This window comes from Drosophila miranda, chromosome 4, assembly GCF_003369915.1.
Source record: "Drosophila miranda strain MSH22 chromosome 4, D.miranda_PacBio2.1, whole genome shotgun sequence".
In the NCBI taxonomy this organism is placed as follows: domain Eukaryota; kingdom Metazoa; phylum Arthropoda; class Insecta; order Diptera; family Drosophilidae; genus Drosophila; species Drosophila miranda.
In genome coordinates this window covers 31,273,339-31,295,582 of record NC_046677.1, presented here as the reverse complement: position 1 = coordinate 31,295,582, position 22,244 = coordinate 31,273,339, and the positions used below count along the sequence as shown (strand labels likewise).

General features: G+C 45.8%; 2 protein-coding genes across 8 annotated transcripts in view; both read left to right on the top strand.

The window, feature by feature from the left end:
- LOC108163818 overlaps positions 1-18,576 on the top strand; it is a 64,434-nt gene extending 45,858 nt beyond the window's left edge. For all 3 annotated transcript variants that reach the window (XR_001775717.2, XR_001775716.2, XM_017299309.2), the window contains 3 exons: positions 17,774-17,998; positions 18,163-18,234; positions 18,291-18,576. Coding sequence is in view for 1 of the 3 variants with exons in the window: in XM_017299309.2 (XP_017154798.1) it covers positions 17,843-17,998; positions 18,163-18,234; positions 18,291-18,521 (459 nt within the window). In the remaining 2 variants the exon portion in view is untranslated. The remainder of the gene's footprint in view (positions 1-17,773; positions 17,999-18,162; positions 18,235-18,290) is intronic.
- Positions 18,577-20,624: 2,048 nt separating this feature from the next.
- LOC117185903 (zinc finger protein 501-like) lies at positions 20,625-22,195 on the top strand. Of its 5 annotated transcripts, none has more exons than XM_033394016.1 (2): positions 20,625-20,701; positions 20,779-22,195. In XM_033394016.1, exon 2 carries the CDS (start codon positions 21,020-21,022, stop codon positions 22,016-22,018), a length of 999 nt encoding a protein of 332 aa, XP_033249907.1. In that variant the 5' UTR covers positions 20,625-20,701; positions 20,779-21,019; the 3' UTR covers positions 22,019-22,195. The 5 variants fall into 5 exon arrangements, with proteins under 5 accessions (XP_033249907.1, XP_033249908.1, XP_033249906.1 ...); XM_033394017.1 differs by having other exon boundaries at positions 20,627-20,902; positions 21,018-22,195; XM_033394015.1 differs by having other exon boundaries at positions 20,630-20,728.
- The last annotated feature ends 49 nt before the right edge of the window (positions 22,196-22,244 follow it).

Here is a 22,244-nt window from a genome sequence, read left to right as displayed (position 1 = left end):
CTGGGCTTTGTACCTTTCACCCTCCCCTTCCCCTTCCCCTGCTGCCCTGCTTTTCTACCTCATTTCGATTGCGTTTTTACGACAATGCGCGACTAATTTGTGTAAATTAAATTTATCGACCAGAAAATGCCACAGCAGCCAGGGCTGGCCCCAAGCCTCTCCATCGGCATCCCGCCACCAGTCGGCTCTCACTTAAATTAATCATACGCAGTGGGGCCCCGGTACGCACTCATCGCGGAAGAGAGAGTAACCAACGCAATGCAGCGGAAATTTGGGCCAGTTTCTTCGCTTCCTCCGATGTTTGTAGTACTCTGGCAGAGGGTATGCTGATTGGGATCAGATGTTCGATAGGCAGGGATAAAGGAGGACGCACATACAGGATACAGGAAAAGTGGGAGCAGCTTGCTGGCAAGATGGGGCCATTACAGCAAGTACATATGTACCTATCTGGATCTGCATAAGGGTACACACTACTGCGACTCGGAAGACCCGACTTTCGTTCGTTCTTTTCTGTTGTTGTTTCCGTTTCCGTTTCGGCTGTTTTCGATTTCGATTTTGTGTGCATTAAGCATACGCAATGTGGTTCGACTGAGGCTGAGCGGGTGCAGCTGAAACTGAAGCTCATCATCAATGAGCCCAGTGGGGATGCGGACAGCCCCCTCCCCCCAGATATATTTGCAGCACTTTTTGGCCTTTAATGGCCAAGACCGTAAACAGGCAACGGCCCGAATGGCCTGCCAATTGCCCACTAAAGCAACTCGTGCCCGTGACCCCCCTCTCCACTCAGCCCCACAAGACACTCATGCACTTTCATTAAGTTTAATTAAATTCTCACTTTGTAAATGTCAATGCACAAACACATACAGTAGAGTACTATACAACAGAGCACTACAAAAGAAAAAACACAGAAAAAAGGGGCTATCTGCATGGCCATGAAGGTGGCAACTCCAGCGGAAGGATGCGAATGGTTGGCACTCTACGTGAGAGAGAACCGATCGAAATGTCTGGGAGTTCTACTGACTTCTACCTTGAAAGACAAGCAAAGAGGAAGTCCTTACTTTTAGCTGTTTCTTGTATACTCGTACAGGTATGTGCATACCCCTGCTACCCTTTACCTTTGGCTGCCACAAGCCTGAGCGAATTTATAGCCCTCGGGCATGGCGACAAAAATCTTTCGGCAAGCTGAGGCACAAATAACAACACGTCGTGGATTGTGCTCTGTTCTTTTTGTTTCGTCTCTTTTTTTGTACTCTGCTTCATTTTTTGTTGGCGAAATTTTGCAGACATTGTTGGCTTTTAATTTGCCGACACGCAACGGCAACAAAAGGTAACTGCTTATTATGCAACAAACTTTTCTATTTCTCTGGCATTTTCACTTCTCTTTCTTTTGCTTGGGGTCGGAGTTGGGTTTGGCTTTGGCTTTATTAATTTTTGTGTATTTTTCATGGGAAATTTGTTGAGCGACGCCCAAAGCAGAGTCAAAAATGTTGCCATAAACTTAACCATAAATAATTCAAAATAAACTCCAGTGGTGTGTCTGTGTGTGTGTGTCAGTGTGTGTGTGTGAGAGTGAGAATTTTGTGTCGTGCCAGGGATATTAACCCCAATTGCGCTTGGCACTTGTCGGCCTGCCCCAGGCGGTCCCTCTTTCCTTTCTCATTTGATACCCGGTATTTAGGAAGTTCAAGGGTATATTCATGGTCCCTGAAAAACATTACTGACTCCTAGAGATCTCTGCAATCCGCACAGTTCTATAGCTATTGTGGAATAATCCTAAAAAAATTACAGCCAGAATGAGGTTTCTGTTTTCTTTGGCAGCATTCAAATACCTTGGATCCTTTGGCGGGTATCCTGTAGTCGGTATATCGACTGATAGCCTTCATCCTTGTTTCTTTCCGTTTTAAGTGTTTTCCTTAAGCGCCATAATCAGGCGCAACGAGAAAAACGAAAGAAAGAGATAGAGAAATAGCGGCATAGAAAACACGCAAATATGCAAATGTATGTGCCACATTCATATGTGTGTGTGTGTGTGTGTGTGTGTGGTGGGGAGGAGGAGGAATATAAATTTAGTAGAATGTTTGTGCTCAGTCGCTGCTCCTGCTGCTCCTTAAGCCGCTTAGAGGCCGCCATGGGGCTAAGCAAACAACAAGCATCGACTGCTCAGCGCATACCCTTCAGATGCCACTCGACGGGGCAGATCAGTTGCCTATAGGCAGATGGTAGATGGTGCATACAACATAAATTCAATGGAGTGGCACAGGAATTAAGTAAGGAGTAAGAGAAGTGAGATCTTTGTCCAGACCTGTCTCATCATGTGCATCTTTTTTGAGTGGAACTATGAACTATAGGAAGTTTTTCGTCTATAGGGTGTCAGAGAATCCTGCATTCGGCTAGTGCTCTTACCACTTCTTAGGCTTCCCTCTGCCTTGTTGTTGGTTGCCGGTTGATGTGCTCTTTTTTCTTGAGAATGCGAGTGTGTATTGTATTGTGCTCTGTGTTGTATTTTTGGCCTATGCATGTTTAAAATTTTATGTTTGCCAATGTGTTTGGCATAAATGCGCGCCTCTCTCTGGCCTTTTGGCTGTGTTCCGTCCGTACTGTTGTCTAGGCAAATGTTTGGCGCCATGTGGCATGCGGCAGCATGCGTCTTGCATATAAATTTTCAAATGCCTGACATTTTAAAAGCAGATTTTGCTATTGGGCAGCTGCTGGCTTCTTCGTTTGCTGCATCTGACTCTTTTACTCTGAGGCTTATATTGGGTCCTCCTTGGTTTTCCTCTTCTGCTAATTTCTCATCTGCATCTTCTCCATCATCGTGTTCGTTGATTCTTTGGTCTTGGTTTGCCTTTAAGCGTTGTGTTATTACATTTTCCTAATTAATATTATCCCCGCTTTGAATGCCTCTCTGACCTTCTGCGCAGAGCCGCTGCCCTCCAGTCAGACCTCCTCACCACCTAATGCCTCAAAACTGTCAACGCATTTTGGCCAGAAAATGCCCGAATTATGATGTCAACTCCGGAGTCAGCAGCACCCACACGCGCGCACAGACCCCAACCCACTCGTGCAACCCACACACACTCCTTTATCCACCCATCCAGCCCCCACTCATTCATCCGCTCCGCTCCGCTCGCGCATTCATTAATCATTACACAAAAGCTGAGGAATGCTCCACGTGGCCGCCTCGGAGCGAACAAATTTTGTTTCGTATAATTGTCATGCATGTGGCATAAGTATCCCAGAAAGAGACAACCCCACAACCCCGGCAAACCCCCAAAACGCAAAAATAGCAACAAAAAATTATATTTCATTTCGTGTTAAATTGCGCATAAATACTTTTATGATGTGTGTGTGGGCGCTTAGATTAGAACTAGAGTTCTTGATGAGGCCGGTGACCCGGTTGTCACTGTTGTCGAGGATTTGGCTTGGGGAATTCTATCCGAAGTTCTACCTACCTTATGTTTCTTGGAAATAAACATATTCCTGCTGGAGTGTGGAATTTCTGAGACAATTTAAGGATTGCAGTGTTGTTTTTTTGGCTTAGGGACTTGTGGCTTTCTTGTGGTCTACAAGTCTACAACTTCATATTTCAAAGACTTAACAAATAAAGCACAAGTTAAGCGCTTCGTAGCTTCACCGATATATAGTTTCCTTTTCCTGAATCTCCAAAAATTAATATATTTAAATGTGTGTAAACTCTTGGGTTACTAAACATTCATAATATCCCATTCAAGGTCATAGTTAGCGCTAATGTCAATCGACTTAAAAGATATATATATTTTAATATCAGAGATTTAGAGATGTTATTTCGTGGAGCAAACATCTATATACGTAATTGCATTGCTAGCTATTTGGCTATTTGCTTGGCTCAAACAGAGAGCCATAATTGCATGGCTTATTCAAAGTGTTTGCCCTGCCCACAAATCCCGTTAAGCGAGAGCTCCAGCAACGAGTCCGCAGTCGAGACTGAAATCGTTGGCGGCTCCCACAGCCCCACGAAGGCTCCCGCAACGAAACGACCCGAAACGAAAAGCAGCGAAAGGAGAGCACAGACCCAATTTGAATTCGTGCGGTTTTCGTTTCTCTCTCTCAGGCGCGCTTTCGCTCGTACGTGCAGAGCTTTTGGTGTTTTTCAGCGGGACGAACGGCATTGAAACGGCGCTCTGCCCGAAGCTTATCGGAGGAGAGCGGCATTGCCGCTCTTCGAGTCGCTTATGCCGGCAGCCACTCTCTCGCGCTCTGTGTGTTCTCTGAGGGTGGGCATTGGACTGTTAACGAATATGCAACTTCTGTCAGAGAGTTCCATGGGAATGCCTCAACTACTTTGGCACGATTTGTGTGCCGATGATGTCTGCTGCTCTGGCTCTGCCTCCTCCTCCTGTTGCTGTTGCTGTTGCTCCTCTTCAATAGTCATGTATGTTATCGTTCTGTTAGCCCTCTGCTAGTGCTCTTGTCTCTGCTGTTGGCTCCTGTCCTCTGCTTTGGTGCTTCTCTGCCTGGTCCTACCTTTGCTGCTGCCGCCCTGCAGGTGACCAAGTTTTTGGCTGGCTTCAGAGGCCCAGAAATATATTCACTTAATGCACGCCCGTGTCCGTTTTGCTTGATGCGCCACGTTCTCAGTTGGCTGGCTGCCCACCGCCCTGGCTCTCAGCCTCTACCCGTTTATTTTTTCCCCGCCGCCGACGCTGCCGCTACAGTGTGTGTGTGCTCTGTACCCTGTACCGTTAACGCGTGACTTCGAGTGCCCTTAATGCTGTAAATGAATATTTAATGTTAAAAGCACTTGTCGAAAATGCAGCAGTAACGACGGCGCGGTGGCAGAGCCAGCAGCAGCAGCAGGCATCAGGCAGCGCAGCGGTAGTTACAACTGCAGCCTCGTTCGGTTACCGGAGAGAGAGACAGAGAGAGAGAGGGGTGCGGTGCAGGGGCGTAGGGGGATGCTCAGGAAAGGGCTCGGAACACAGAGGGGCACGGGGGGTGCTGTGCCGTGCCGACCAGTGTGCCGCTTCACTTAACGAGCAAGTTGATTTTAAATTGTTTTTGCAATTGGAGCATGCGATTAAATATAAATAGTTGCAGTTCGTTGGACCAACTTTAAAGGCCCCCATTTACAAATTAGCCCATCCCCCTCTCTCTCCCCCTCCCTCTGTGTACCCTTCCGAATGGGTATCTTGACTGGCTACTTACTATGTTCTGCCATAGAGTTCCGCTTCATTCCCATGAATCCGTGAGGGTACCCAAAGTTTCGGCCTCGATTCCTCATTCCTCATACCCCTTGGCCTCTGGCCAGCTCGCATAAATAATGTTTAGGCTTTCAGTTTTAGACCCATCTTGGCCGGGCTCCTTCTACTTCTTCTACTTCGTCTGCTCCCACTTAACGTTGTCTGAGACAAATGTTTATAAACCGCTTAATTATTCACTTGGCCTTTTCCTACCCAGCCCCAATCCATCCTTTCCTTTGTTTGGGGAGTGCGTGAGAGCCGGGTTCTGGTGGCACGCAAAACAAATTGACACAAAGGCTCAGATTTTGCGGTGTTAAGTCGAGGCGGCATAAATCACGGAACTCTCGGGCGGCTGGCACTCTTCCCGGTCTCCTCTCGCCTCTCGCCACATTTTGGGGCAACTGCTTAAGCAGTTCGGGGCTATATTTCATAATTCTTATGTTGGCTAATGAAAAATTCGCTCTGCGCTGAAAGGGCACTCTTTTGATGGGGGCCCAATATAAATGAGGCCAGACTGGAGAGACAGATCTGTGGAGAAATTAGCCAAGGGGAGGGTTTAGAAGAATGAAACGAAGGGTAAGCGAATATCCCATTAAACTCATCAGCCCAGACTGGGCTGCTTCATCCCCCGAAATGTACGGGAATTTGGGGATTGCAAATTGCACTAAAGGAGCGCGCACCCAAGAATCTATCTGCTTCTTTCGTCCTGTACCTTTACTTGTGCTGTGTCTATATTCCACACATTCATTTTCCTTCTTTTCATATACTTTTCACGCCCTTTCCCCGTTTTCCAGCATGTCTCAGCACAGTATCGTTTCCACACTCCCTCCCAGCATTCCATGGCATTCGTAACAAAGACACTCATACCCTGCTCTGGCTGTGCATTCCCACACTTCCTTCAGCTGGAGGTCCTTCACACCATAACGGGGACTCATGCTCGGCTGCAAATTGACCCGATTCGCAATTGTAAATGCAACACGCACGCGGCCAATTGGCAGCATGTCAAGCCAACTCAGCTCCACTCTGCTCGACTCGAACGGAGCTCGGCCCAGGCTGCAATTTACTTGCACCATGGTGGGGATAGAAGGAGCCCGGCAGGAAATATCACCAAGAAGGTGGGGCTGTGGGCAGGCCTAAGCGTGGACTCGTCAAGACCCAAGACCCATCCTTACCTCATACTTAATACACTTTGGAGCTGTGCCACCGAGTGGGGCTTGGGGATGGCAGGCATCATCCAGATCCAGATCCAGTCAGTCATTGTGTGGCAGACTAAATATAAACTGCACTTCAAATGATGGGGCAACTCTGTATCTCTATCCGAGAGTGTCTCTCCCTCCCTCTCTCTACATCGTCTGTGTGTGTGTGTGTGTGTGTGTGTTTGTTCCATTTTGCCCCGCTGTCAACGCAATTGCTGTCATTGCACTTAACGCACTTGCGCCCATTCCGAGGGGCTGAGTTTTGGACAGGGAACAGGCGCCTAGGCGGCGGCAGGAGACTGATGGGATGGCAGCAGGGGGCGGAGGGGGCACAGCAGGGGGCGGAGGGGGGCACAGCAGCATCCCAGTGCGACAACTGGCTGCAATTATGGCGTCTCAATGCGTTTTGTGCGTGGCTTTGTCAGTTAGCCTGGAAGCCTGGAAGCCTGCCGCTGCATATTTGCAACGGCAGCGACTATGGCCAGCAAGCGGCAGCTGTGTGGCAGCTGCTGTTGCCCCGCCTGCAGTGCGGCGGACCAGGAGGCGGCCGGCAGCGGGACGAAAGCGTTTTGCTAGACACAAAAGCTTTGAATGCCCACGGGGCAGCCATTAGCCTAATAACGCCATGCACTGGCACACACGGACACACACACTTGCGAGGCAGGGGCAGGACACACTCTCCCACACACTCACACACCACACAGGCGAGCACAGTGGGACAATGGTTCTGGAAACCTCTTTACAATTATTGAATCCTTGAAAGTGCATCTTTAGATGTGATTTACATGGACATCCCGGACCACTGTGCAACGGGGAAGCCGGGGTTGAGATGGCGCCAGACTAGCTCCCGCCACGATAGCCCCATTGTCTCGCATTGGGGTTTTGAGCTGCTGCTGTCACGTGTGGCCCCACCACAACAGCAGCAACAACACAATAGTTGCAACAAACTGAATGACCGAGAGCGAAAGAGAGGCAGAGAGGCAGCGAGGCGGAGAGGCGGAGTGGCGGAGGGAACGAGACAGACTGAGAGACAGCATGATGAACGTCGCCTCAGCTTCGTTACAATTAACATAAATAATGGCCAAGTGGTCGTTGGCTGTCGTTGTTCTCCTCCTCCTCCTCCCAGGCTCTCGTTGTTGTCGTTGTTTTTGCTGAAAAGTGGAAATATATTTTTCACTTTTCATTTCTAATTATGACGCCGGGGACATGCTCCAAATGCCACAAACAAAATGTTTTGTATTTTGCTATTGCTTTTGCTTCTGCACATTGTGATGCGGTCACACAAGTGAAAGGTGCGTTTGAATTGTGTGAAACACACACTAGTATTTGTATTCGCATGTATTTACAGCCACAAATTGTAATAGGACCCTCGATGGAGCCTATAATTGTGGGGCAGTTGAATGGCTTAACTAGTGGATGGGTCGGGGACACAGTTGACTAAATAAAGCAGCTCTTTCGGAGGTATGGAAGGGATTAGTTCACTATAGTATCGGTCTCTTCCCAAAGGTGCTGCACCCATTCTTCAAAGCTTTCCTCTTCAGAAACTTCACTTCTTTCCTTACTGAAGGCCTTCGTTTTCTGCTTTTTACACAGTATATACAATATCTGGAATAAATTGCTGCCACAGAACTGTAAATCAGGGCTAAAAACATAGCCCCGACAATTAATCACCAAAAGTGATCCCAATGTATCCCAGCAAACATACATTATTTATTTACTCAACCAAATTTCGATTTAACTTTGACTTAAAGCCAAAATTTGTTGCCTCAGCCGAAAATTCTTACACGAAAGTCGCCCAAAACATTTCCGTTGCTGTCAAACTCCGTTTGAAGAGCCCGGCAGCAGTCAGGGCTTTACTGCCTTGCCCCACCCTTGGTCCTGCTGCTGCTGCTGCTGGTGCTTCCCAAACTCATGACTCAAACTGTGGCAACGTATGGTGGAAGCATTTTGTGGCATTCCGTTGCTGATGCAGTAACGGCAGCTTACGTTACGCTCTCGTGTACGCAACGTCTGAGGTTTGGCAATAAAATTGCACATTGTTGCCTTAACTTGTTGTTGGTGCTGTGGAAATACCAACCATTGCAAGATTTATATGTTTTGGCCCGCTTAAGTGGTAGTCAGACATTGGTTTTAGGGTCTCTCTCTCCCCCCCCCCCCCCCCCCCCCCCCCCCCCTCTCTCTCTCTCTCTCTCTCTCGCTCCATTGTGCCCCTGTATTTCTCCGGGATAAGACGACTTTATAAGTCTAGACGGGATGGAGTTTAGGTTGGAGAGCAAAGGAGGGTCACTCGGTGCTTGGTGACATTCAAATGCCGGGTAAAATATCCAGGCATCTGCTGAGATTTATGCGGACGATGTCCCCCGCATCAACCCGGTCCCAGCAGTCCAGGGTCAAGCATTTCTGTGCCATTTCTGTGGAAAAAACTTTCCACCAACATTTCCTACACACAGAATTTTCCTGTCTATCTTCTGTTGTCGTTGTTGTTGTTGTTGCTTTGTGTTTATATATATATTTCTTTTGGCCATATTATTGAGCAAGTTTCCTGGTATTTTGAGCACAACTTATGGTGCAAAAATTGAATTGAATTGCGTACTCAGGCAGCGAGAGTCAGGCCCAGGACCAGGAAGAGGACCAGGACCAGGACCATGCTGGAGTTGCTCTTGCCGACTTCCTACGACCCAAGGAGCGAGCGAGAGAGAGAGAGAGAGAGAGAGAGAGAGAGGAAGTCGCAGACCGTGCAAAACCAAAAGTTTTCTGCTTTTACAGTCAACTTCCTCTCTCTCACACACACACACACACACACAGCCAAATACATCCCAAAATTTGTTTAATTAAAATTTTTGTGCAAAATCTGTAAATTGTTTTCGGTTTGGTTCGTTTCGTTTCGTTTTCTTTTTGGAAAATAGTTCTGACAACACACAGAATTATTGCCACCAAAACTATGAAAATTGTTTAATTATTGCAAAGCGGCCATGGAAAAATCTTAAGGAAATAGCTTCCGGGGCGAGGCATGGATAGTTTTTGAACTATTAACTCACTTTGCAGTGTCTCTGTTTTAAGTTTGATTTGGTTTGGGGATAAGAGTGCTGCGGGGAGTACCAGATACAAAGTTCCGCCATAAGTAACTTGAGGTTGAAGTGGTTCCTATGGCACTCCCCCCCGATCGCCACGCCCTACAATCTGCAGCTCAATGTCTGATTGTCTATCCGGCATGCCTTAACCATCAATTGTTCAGTAATCCGCGCATATAGTTATATAATTGTGACACGCACTGACGACAGTTGTTGTGCCTTTTCCCCTCTTCAAACGCCACAGAAAATTCATCAATTTATCATGCGAAACGATGGGGAGAGAGATAGAAAGAGGGGGATGGTGTGTGTGTGTGTGTGTGGAAACTATCCACAAAATTCCCCCAAAAATCGACAACGCACAAAATTATTCAAGTCAATGAACAATTTAATTTATCATTAATATAAAATCCGACAAAAGGCAGAGCCCCAGAGAGGGGGCGAAGTGTCGCGTGCTGGCGTGCTGCCATCGAATGCCACTTGAGCTAATCTCATATATCATCATCCCGGGGATCTGCTAACGAATGACGGTGAACCGGCGCCAAAGCCAAAGTCAAAGCCGAAAGCAAACAAGAACAGTATTGGTGTTGGTGTTGGGCGTTAGTCCCAGCTTTTGATACCCTACATATATGTAGATAGTCCTGCGATTCTGATTCATTTCGATGGAGCCAAGGATTTATCCTTGGAGTGAGTATGAAGAGAAATCCCTGGAAAATCGTAGGACTCTCTTGCCTGGTGTAGGGCATAAGCAGACCAAGACCGACTCCAACCTGACCCCGACACTGTTCTCGTCGAACAATTTTTCTAATATGTTTGATTTTACTTTCAAATGGGCGACCTCTGGTGTCCCTGTCGCCCCCGATATCGGTCTGCCGCTGCCTGCCATAATTCTGAACGGGAAACTTGCTGGCATCAGCAGCAGAGGAAGAGGCAAGAGGCATGAGGCATGGGGCAAGAGGCAGTTACAGACAGCAGGGGCAGCCAACAGTGGCAGTGGCAGTGGCAGAAGCAGCAGTGTGACCATTAATACTCAATTGGCTGTGCTTCCCGTGTGGATTGTGGCCGTGGTCGTGGTATCCTCCCACTCTCTTTCTCCCTCTCTCTCTCTCTCTCTCTCTCTGTCTCTCTCTCTGTCTGGCTCCCACTATCTATTCCAGGGGTTTCTCTACTTGGTTGGCTGCCGTCATCTTTGTCGTCTTGTCCTGACACTTGAATTGAATCGAAATTGGTTATTAGCAATTCTTACGAGAATCCCAACGACGTACGACGTAGAGCGACATATATTGTATATATAGTGGAGGGGAAAGAGAGAGGGACAGAGAACGATGTTTCTTGCATCACTTGAAAAGCAAATATGTTGAAAGAATCAAGTTCTACAAGTCGTATGTCGGAAATGGTTAAGACTCCTTGGCATCCATTGACGATTCTGTGTACCCTGTAGGCTATATAGATCTCAAGACCCCTAGTAGGAGTAACTGCTATCTGAATGCCTGACAAATATTATAAGGCATCGATTGGTTGTGTTTTTGCAGGCTGTTGTCGAACCTGAAAGCATCCTTCAATGGGTGGGCATACTGGTTAAATCTGATACTATTTTCCAATTAATGAAAGTCCCTTCCGGTTCGACAATCAATAAAACATTAGCGAAACCATTGTTGCTATTCCACTGGCACAAAGTCTAGGTCATGGCATCGATTATCCTTAGCACAAACCACGAATACCCGCCGGACAAATGGATAACACACATACGTGTATATATAGATATAGATTGGAAATAAATACGGGGATAGGAGTATGTGTGTGTGTGTGTGTGTGCGTGTATCTGCTACGCAATATTTATTTGCCACCTCATTTTTTATGGCCGCAAGTTGACAGGAAACGAACAAAGCCTGGGGGCAAGTCAACTTTTGCCAGTTTGATAGCCGGTCCGTGTCAATGCAAACAATGCAGAGCGAAAGCTGGGGAGCCGCAGCACGAGTACGAGTACGAGTACGAGTGCCAGTGTCAGTGCCAATGCTGAACAGGAAGCTGGGAACAGAAAGCGGACATATCAATGGTTATTTGGAGGCAAAATGAAATCGTTTTTGTGTGTGCAAGTTGCGTTTCCGTGGAATCCATGGCAGCCGTGTTTACGACTCGATCGCATTCGCATTCGCACACGATTTTGAGTTTGATTTGTTTGCAGTTCTGGTCTGCTCTGGTCTGGTCTGTTATGGACTGTTCTGGGTAAGTGTATGTGTGTGTGAGTGTGTGAGTGAGAGTGCATTCGCTTGGAATATCTAAGTTTTCCTCCTCCTATCACGAGTATTTCCGTACTCTGGCTCGCACTCGCACTCGCACTCCCTTCTGGCTCAGTAGGTTTCTGCTGATGTTCGCACAAAATCCAGCTCAAAATCGCATGCTTTATGCATAAATAAACAAATCACTGAAATCAAAAACATTGAAAATGACTTCAAAACTCAGCTCAATGTGCATCGATTCGGTGACTTGGACGAGTACTAGTATTCGCATTCACATTCACATTCGCATTCGCATCCATATCCACCGTCGACATGGCCATGGATCCGGACATGTGTGCTCTCCGTTTTTCGGTTATTCCACTCGTATTTATTTGCGAGGGTTTTCACTTGCCATTTTGATATTTTTTCGCCGTTTTGGCTGGCAGATTGAAGATTGAATCGAAGGGAGAGCCAGTGCCAGAGCCAGAGAACTTGTTTGGTGGTTGCTTTAAAGGAACAGATTTCAGTGACGGAATTCATTCTTCTAGTCTTAGATATATATAGTCTGAATATTGAGACACCCCTTGTGCGGTATTAACTGTCTCCAACATGATATTCGAAATGATAGCCAAAGCCAAATGAAGGTTGTGCCTAGTCCTATTACAGCCAGGCCTCTCTCCAGGCCCAGACACCCTCCTTCCCGGCACCCTCATGCATATTTATGGGCCATGCCACCCACATACGGCCTAAATAAAGTTGGGCCAATCATCATCCAATTAGAACTGTAAAATTATACTAATTACAACTTTGAAATTATAAATATGCAAATCTCAATCTTTGTCGGTTTTCCGTTCTGGTGTTTGTGTGTGTTGTGTGTTGTGTCTGAGAGCAAAGTTTTGGCTGATTAAAAATTTCATATATCGTATGTACATATATGTACGTATGTGTGCCCCTGTCCATTCGTTCCATCCGTGAGAGAGGTGCATACATTTGCTTAAATTATATTGACACCAACGCGCAACGTCTGCCCGACTGCTGATAAGTGAGCAAAGCCTTGGCTTGCCATCAAAAAGTCGGCGCTTAGAGAGTCCGCCAGGCGGACAGTAATACGGACACTTCGGGCTTAATCCATACATCGAGTTGGAGAAAGGAGAAAAGGAGAGTGTGCGTTGGGCGGGGCGGCACACTCATGAAAGCCAGGCCAAGACCGTAATGCATAAATTATGACGGAGCGAAAGCTCACAAAATGCTAACTACACTCATACTCGTCCACGTCCCAGCACACCCACCCACACGGCACAAAACTGAAACAAAATACAGAAATTATCACATAAAAATTAAAACAAAATACATGAAAGCAGAACTAAATAAAAAAGTTGCAAGACTTGAATAGGAGCAAGAGATATATTTCAGAGCCGACAGAAACGATGCTTTAAACCAATGGGTACTATGGGTACTTATATCTTCTATTTGATTTGATCGAAAGGAAAGTTCCCATCGCTACAGCGACCCAATTGTTGTTCTTAGATACGAAGCCGTTTTTTGTGGCTCTGAAACAAATATCCGAAATGCCAAGGAGATGGTTTTAACCCATTGAATGCCAAGTAAACGCATTTGAAGAATGCCCTGGCGACACTTTGTTGCCCAATTAGCGCACCCATTTCGTCCTTTATCCCCACAGCGCCATCACCAGCCGTCGCATAGTTCCAATTCAGTGGCGGTGGGGGGGTGGAAGCTATCTCAGATATGCCAAACACGTGTCCTCCTCCCGTTGGAAAGGAGTGGAGCGTTGGTCACGTTCCTGGCAAGTAAATTCAATCAATTTGGCACGACACAAACTAGTGACAATTGTGCCACCACTCGGACCCTCTACTCGGCTAATTGGTTGCTAATTGTAATGCATTTTGCCCAGCTGCACTCGGAGGTCACCTCTAAGCTGGAACTGTCTTGGCCAAATACTCGCAGCTCGGGACTTGTCAGCCCCAGGCTTGGATAGTTCTTTTCCTTCTCGGCCTGCCAATTTCCATCTACGCATTACTTGATCATTTTCCAATTGACAGCCCACAGCTGTTGCCCAAGGTTTGCCCTCAGCCCGTAGCCCTCAGCCCTCTACGCTCCTCCCTCGACCCTCTCTCGGCTGTCTGTTTTCGAATTGTCAAATTAAAACGGAAAAATGTTGAATTTGATTAGCGAAGCGTTAAAGAAAAGACACGGCCCCAGAAGTAGGTGGAGGGCGGAGCAAAGAAGCAGCGAGGAGTACGAGTAGGGCCAAAGATAATGAGCCTGTGTTGAGACATCGTTTAAGCGAAACTTTTCGCGATTCCTCTTTGCCGAACTGACGGTTCTCGTTGCTGGTCCAGGGTTGGATATGTCCAGGAATTGAAATATTAGTAGTAGTAGTCCAGGGATGCTATGGGAATAACAAAGTTCCAGAATACCCAGTCCTTGCACCAGCTAGGACATCATTTGGTACAGATGGTACAGGCGTTATCTTCCTCTACAATATCCTGACATTAGTCCCATATCCCCATTGGTAAGAAATTGGATCTTCTTGGCTGATCCATCCTCCAGCCCTGGCCAAATAGTTAGTCAGTCAAGCAGGAGGCAGCTATCATTGGCAGTTACACACTGAGCACAAGGGGCAACAGCGCTGCAGCTGCTATTCCGGCAACGCCCCACACCCACACCCACCCCTCCACCCTCTGTAGTCACTCCTTTGGTGGATAATTTCGTAATTATTTAACTTAATGGAAAACAAACTTAATTTTCGTGCAGGAGGAACACAGCGAGAGAGAATAGCCGAAAAAAAAAAACAGAACAAAAAACGTACAACACTTCAAGTCAGCTCTGAGATGGAAGAAGAGTGGGGGCGGGAGTGACAGTGGGAAAGGGAAAGGGATTTTATAGATGAAAATTATTTAGTTTTTTTTGTTTGCTGGGTGCTGGGTGCTGGGTGCTGGCTGTGTGTGTGTGTGGGTGTTTAGTCAAGCATCAGACAGAAAGAGATTGGATTGGCGCGCCTTTGGTTTATGCCTATTCCGACCAAAGGAGATGCGCTGTAGTCCGGTTGAATTATTTATCCATTGTTCGGTTTGAGGGCTTCGGCTAATTGACAGCCCTGCGACTGGAGTGGAAAACCCTCGAAAAATGGTCAGGGAATAGTCCATGGCAGCGAAAAGTGCATGCCTTGCCAGCGAACTTATTGCGGAAAGTTCAAAGGTTTCCATAATGAAAAGCGAACTGAAAACTGAAAATTGATAATCCCCGCGCCCCCTCCTTCCATTCCACTCCTCCAGGAGTCCATTCCGCCAGGAGTTACTACAGCGGATAAAGTTTTTGTCTGCTGAGGTCGGTACTGTCTGGGATCTTGGTTATTAAGTGCCGCAAAAGTTCCCAGCCCCAAAAATGATAATTGGGCATTGAGAAGAGAATTTCCCCCGCCCGCCCTACCGCCCTGCCGCCCATTCCCCCCTTTCCCCCTTTCGCTACATCCAACCGTCGAAAGATGCATAATTAACACAAAATAATGATAAAGTTCATGGCGAGCAAGGCTTTTCTTATCTCCGCCCATTCAATTATGTAAGTGTTCCCACCTCCCCGACCCGCAAGCCGATCCAATCCAAGCGAAACTAACGCGCAAGTTTCTCCAGGGAGAGCGAGAGATTTACAGCGAAACTTGGAGAGATGCATTCTCAAGTGAAGTGAAGCTGGGATTGGAGCAAGTTCGGCTCTTTTGGCAGCCGCCGTCCTGGCGGTCCTGGGGTTTTGGTCTTCGTGTGGGGGGGGCAGGGGGATGGGAGACTCGCTAGGCAGAGCCCACCAGCGGAAATTGTTCAATAATCAGCTTTGACCAGCTTAAGTCGTTTGGAAAATGAATTGGGATGATGGGAGAGACTTGAATCCCATAGAATAAATATCTCTTCGCATAATGATACAAATGGGAAATTTTCCATTAAAGTTTTGTTCGTTTATTGCCATTGCTGGACAGATTTGATATTTTCGCGATAGAGTAGCATTGTTTTCCGATAGTGTTCGTTAGGCATACGGTCTCGGGAGTCCATCTCCCCCTCCGTCAAGGTCCTGCGGTGCATAATGCTTATTAAGGAGTGAAGTGCCGCCACACACCATGATGCCCCGAACCCAAACCCAGGCCCACCCACTTGCACTATTTTTCTTTTCGTCCCCACTCCACTTCTATGCACCCTCTCTCTCTCTCTCTCTCTCCATCTCTCTCTTTCTCTGTTTCTCCCTCTGTTTGGGTTCTCCAACTGTTTTGCTATGACGCTTGAGTCAACATTAATTTAAATGAGTTGCCACTTAACTTTTAATTAAAAATTCACTTTTTATTTATTTAGTTGGAAGCGGAATGGACTGGCCCCGACCCAAACCTGCCACACAACCCATTCCCATTCCCATTTCCATTCCCAATCCCCTCTTGCACTTATTCTGCGTCCCTCTCCCACTAACTTTGATTTTAAAAAGTAGCGCCAACTAAAATAAAAAATTGCACAAAAAAAACGAAACTAAAAAAAGGAAAATAAGTAGTGGTGAAATAGGGGCGGGGCGGGGCGGGAATGCATTTAGTTTGGCATACGCGCAGTTTCATATAAATTAGAGTTTGTATTATTTTATTCTGCTTGAAATGAGCGCAAATGGTTTTCATTTAATTTGGCGCGAGACTTTAATTGCCATCGACTAAATAAACATTCGCGAGTGAACAAACGAGTGCAACGATATGTGAAGTTGGACCGAAGAAAGGGAGAAGGGAGTCCAGCAAGCGCTCTCCCTTCATCCGTGTTGGGCCTCCATATTCCCACTTCTGAAATTCGTATTGTTGTCATTATTTCCCTGCATCTTTGAAAAACTAAAAGCCAGCAAAGTTAAGTTAATATTACGTGAAATCTCCATCCAATTTTGAGTTCCTAAGTCTCATTTAGAATCAAACTCTTCTCATGTATGTATGTTCATACACATTAAAGTATTTTGGATTGCTTTCGGCATCGATTCAATGACAATTCGAACTACATGAGCACTTCTAATATTCTGATATTCGAGTGCTGAGTTCGTATCAAGTTTATTTGATGCAAACGTGTTCATTTTGACTGCAAGACATGGCCAATTAATTACAATTGAACTGCTCTCTCTCAACACACCCAAACACCCCCACACCCACACACCCACACACACGTACACACGTACAAGAATGCTGGAAAGTCTGGATGAGTTGTCATGACTGTCAACCCACACTGTCCACGCATATTAAATTTGTTTGCTGAGGTTTATTGAACTGTTTGCCAGAGATTGTCATGCGGGGAAGGGAGGGAAGGGACGGCTGGCATTTGTAGTCCTTCAACTGGAATTGATGCATTTACATCCGTTTGTAATTTCCTACTTGTGCATGGAATACACGAGAGATATGTGCATAGCATTGCTCGCCTCCAAAACGGTTCCACCAATGTTATGCAGTCAACCAATTGCATTCCAATCCCGGGCTCAGTCACTCACTCAATCTGTCTGTTACCTCTCTGTCTGTATTTGGGTAGAGCACCCCGGTTCCGGCACCTCGTTCCTGGCAGTTGTATTGCTTTAATTTCATCATCATCACCATCACCATCATGGCTCTCATTCGTGCCCCGACTGCATGCAAATTTTCCCACCTCCGTCACTTCTCTCTCTCTGTGTGTGTGTGTGAGAATTTCCACAGCTCAGTCAATATTATTGATCAGGCGTCAAATTTTGGAGTTGGGAAACACAGAGTCTGTTGCACACACAAATTGTGGCAAATTTTCATAGTTGGTCTATCCCCATTTACCACTGCCCGTGGCTGCCGCAGCTGGAGGCGGATTTGGCATATGCTTGGGGTTAAATGTGGCAAGGTGGGGGGTACAGCCCAAAAGGGTTGGTCTTAATGTCAGACTTCAGAGCAATTAGCTTGAATGCAAGAAGCAGAGTGACTGGGGCCATGGTTATTGGTAGGGTTTTATTGCAGCGCGTACTGTTTTTTGCCGATCGATTACTCTCCCTGGAAACTATTAATGATCCGTACGAAATTCTTCTGTACTCGATAACAGATAGGCAGAAGGCCCGCAGCCTCAGCAGCAGCCAGAGGACCAGGAATCAAATGGGAGTGGAGGTCAGTTATGTATATAAAAAGGATTTCTTCGCGAATTCTTCGTCGTCGTGCGGATTACATGGAAAATATTACGGCACGACGTACGTGCTTCGCAGGTGCATACTTCACCGACACCGTCTTCCCTCCTGCACGATGCTTTCTTTATCTCATCGGCTTTGATCGGGTAAGTTTTTTTTCCACTATTCATCTTTTACAGACAATTTTTTCTTGTTAGTCTTCTTTTATTTTGTATTCCCTCATCGCGGTCCCCTCTTTTTACCCCACCAGGTAATTTATTTATTTATTTATTTATTAATTTACTTTATTTATTTCTTCCTTTAATTTTAGCAATGTGGCGTCCCGACCGCTGCAGCAGGGACAAGTGATCGACGGCGGAATGTCAGCAAAGCTTCGAGACGCGTAAGTGAATCAGTAGATAATTGTGGATATATTCTGAAATATTTCTTAATTCACAGAGGATCTATGTACCCCACGCTTTACCACAAACCGAGTCGTATCCGATTTCCCCCGCCAGACGGAGTCCTATTAAAGCATTGCCGAGGCGGATTCGAGACAGACCAAGACCTAGAAGCACACCCTTGCCATCGTTATCCTTCAACCCGGCCATCGACAACAAGGTCTTTGACGATGGGAATACGCGGGCTACTAGACTCCAGATATATTTCGTTCTATGTAGTTCGGTTTAAGGATATACGCGTCCATATATTTAAATAGTAAATAAAAATGTTTTCCCCTTGTTTATTTATTTATACTAAGCTAAGTTACGATGAATAAAACTATTGAAAAATCATCCTTGCTGAATCCTGTATCCGGTATCCGGAAAACTATCCCGATTACAAAAAGGCCTGGAACGCCCAGATCGGTTTGAAAATAGCCGAGAATACTAAATATGTATAGTTTATGTTGTTGGAAGAAAATGAAACCAGTATTTGAATGATATGCACATCCAAATGTTTGGAAGGCTATATCTCAGATAAAAATGGCCAGATCGGTGAAGGACCAACTCTGCCAGGATCGCGAGAATCCAGACAGTCGAACGGCATCACAATCTCCACTACGAAAATGAGGCTGATTTTTGGCAAATTTCATGATGGTTACATCATATTCCGATTTCGTCGCTATTTGTGGCCCCATCTGGACGTCGGACGGCTTCCTGTGATCGTAAGAAAATCCTTGATTTGGTGAAGCCCTTATCAAGGATATTTTCTCCAGTCATATTTTCCTGTTTTCCTGACTGTTAAATAGGATCGTATAATTGGAAAACCCCCGCGTCCCATATTTATTCATAAAATGGCCAGGTTGAAGGATAACAATGGCTGGTTATATTCGGATCTTGCATGGGGTGCGCTTCTGTCAGGCTGTGATAGGCCTCGGTTTGTTCCGAAAACGCCTGAGTAATGATTTGATAGGACTCCGGATACGACTCGGCTTGTGGCATAGGGTACATAAAAGAAGAGGAACAAGAAAAAATGGAAACGATGAACAGGTTGAAAATAAAATAACATTACCCGGTCAATCACAAAACGGCGAAAGACGAACGCCAAAGCTGAAGACCCTGGGATCTAATCCAGAAAGTTTGTTTGCTACATGTTCGGTAACATACATCGGTAACATGTAAGCTACATGCACATGTAATTTATCTAACCTATATCTGACAAAGTCTCGCCGCTGTATGTAAATTATATTTTTGTCACTCGACAAATGCTGAAGTGCATGAAATCTTCATACAATTAGGATTTCTCAGCAGGTGGCGCACCCACCAAACGCCCTCTAGTAGACGGCAGCGGATATCCGGGAAGCTGATATGTATGAAACCTTAACATAAAAAGTGAGTTCCAACTATGACATCTTGCGCGCCACGGTGCTCGGTTTCATCTGGTTTAGTTCTTCGCTAAATTGGACTAAAACTGAACGAGTCAATTTCGAATGCGAAATACTGGCAATTCTTAAGCCACATTTTTGCGACGTTGTTAGTGCTGCCAATTATGTAAGTAAGAGAGACAGCAGAAATCCGGATATCAAAGATGCGGATATCATATCCTGCATGAGGTTCAATCAGGATGGCAAAAAAAACGTAGAAGCGTCTGCAGCTGAAGGCAGCAAGCACGGAGTGCCCACGGAGCCCATTTGAACGATCTGCCATACGATTACGAACAATAATTAAATATTTATTAAAAATATTTATATAAAAAAACACATAAAGAAAATTAATTAAATGGGATTTTAGATGATATTTTTCCGGAAAACAGCTCGATCAGAATCTCTCAACATGTCGTTTGGAGACTTCGTCAATGTTATGACGTTGGGTCCAAAAACAAATTTAGTCGGTTGTAACAAAGTTAGTTGAACTAAAACTGATAAGAAAAGTCATCGAGCCCGGTAGTGAACAAATCGGAACTCTGCTCATCCAGTGCTTGGAAGATAGAGAGCACCGACTGGTTGGCAGCGACACCGGGAACACCGGGGGCCTGGCAAAACCTTCCTAAAGCTTTGCTTGGCAAAAGAATATAATAATTGATACACAAATACCCATTTGTTTTCGCGCCTAACAGGACTTCTTGTTTGGTTCATCTGGCGTCTAACAGCTCTAATTTTTTTGTCAGTAATTGGGGTCATAGAATATTTTGCTATTCAGAAGTGTATAATGTATTATTGAGCAATGAAGAAATTTATTAATCAAATCAGTTCAAATGGACAACAAATTATAGGAACACCCATATTGTTACATTCGACATATGCACATTCATCGATTATATGCTTTTTGCGCTAACAGCCCATTTCGTGTAAACGTTTTCTCACAACAAAAGCTCTTCACTCCAAGAAATCAAACATTTTTTTCAACTCGGAAGAAGTACACCATTTGACTGTCGGTTTGATTCCGCTCGTTTCGCATGTATCTATATAAATATTGTATTCCGTTCATTAGGATTCATTTACTTGCAGGACAATGGAGGAAATATGCAGAGTTTGCATGGCCAAGTCTGGAGCAATCACAAACATTTTTGATGAGACACAAAATTGGGACACTTGCATTGCTGACATGATAGCGGAGTGCACCGGCTACGAGGTTAGCCGAGGCGATTTACTGCCAGAAAACATATGTCCGCCTTGCCTTGAGGATGCTGTGAATGCATTCAATCTTATAAAAACGTGTGAGCAGAGCCATTAACTTTATTTTCCAGTGATGGAAGAGCATCGAGAAGAAGACATCTGGGATAATCTGGGAGACGGGGATTGGGAACCGTCATATAGCGAAAGTGGGCAAACCGAGGCAAAGATCCATGGTGATAAGGATGTCGATCATCTCTTCAAATGTACTCTTTGTCCAAAGAGGTATACGCAAAAATCGAATCTAAATAGACACATAAAATTGCACACGGCTAACCGACCGTATCAATGCTCCCACTGCTCAAAGTACTTTATATATAAGTCCAATCTGGAATCACACAACCGTATTCACACAGATGACCGACCATACCACTGCTCTTACTGCTCGAAGTCATTTCATCAAAATGGCCAACTCAGCGACCACATCCGTACTCATACGGGTGAACGACCGTATAAGTGTTCTCACTGTTCGAAGTCTTTTTCGTGCTCTGGATCTATCCGGATACACAACCGTACGCACACCGGTGAGCGACCCTACCAGTGCTCTCACTGCTCAGTGGCTTTTGCACAAAAATACGGTCTTGAAAGACACATCCGTTTGCACACGGATGAACGACCCTTCCAATGCTCTCGCTGCTCGAAGTCATTTATAACAAAATCGAATCTTGAAATACACACCCGCACGCATACGAGTGGACGACTTTACAAATGCGCCGACTGTTTGGAAACATACCAAACAAAATCCCATCTGAGCGAACATCTCCGTACGCATACGGGCGATAGGCCATTTCGTTGTTCTCACTGTTCGAAATCATTTAAACAAAATGACGAACTCAAAAAACACATCCGCACTCACACAAAGGAGAGCGACCGTTTCAGTGCTCTTTCTGCTCGAAGTCATTTTAAAAAAAATGCCAAGTCAGCGAACACCTCCGTACTCACACGGGGGAGCGACCATTCAAGTGTTCTCACTGCCCGAAGTCTTTTTCGTACTCTGGATCTCTCTGGGTTCACATCCGTACGCATACAGGTGATCGACCCTACCAATGCCCTCACTGCTCAAAGTCATTTATAACAAAAAATACACTTGAAAGACACATCCGCACGCACATGAGTGAAGGACCCTACAAATGCTCCGACTGTTCGAAGTTATATCATACAAAATCCCATCTGAGCGAACACATCCGTACACACACAGAGGAGCGACCCTATAAATGTACCCACTGTTCGAAGTTATTTAAACATAGCCAATCTCTTAGGAAACACACCCGCACTCACGCAAAATGATAGTTAAAGCGTTC

Excerpts from the sequence above, each read along its gene's own strand:
- LOC117185903 (XM_033394016.1), top strand. The coding sequence starts at position 21,020 with ATGGAAGAGCATCGAGAAGAAGACATCTGGGATAATCTGGGAGACGGG.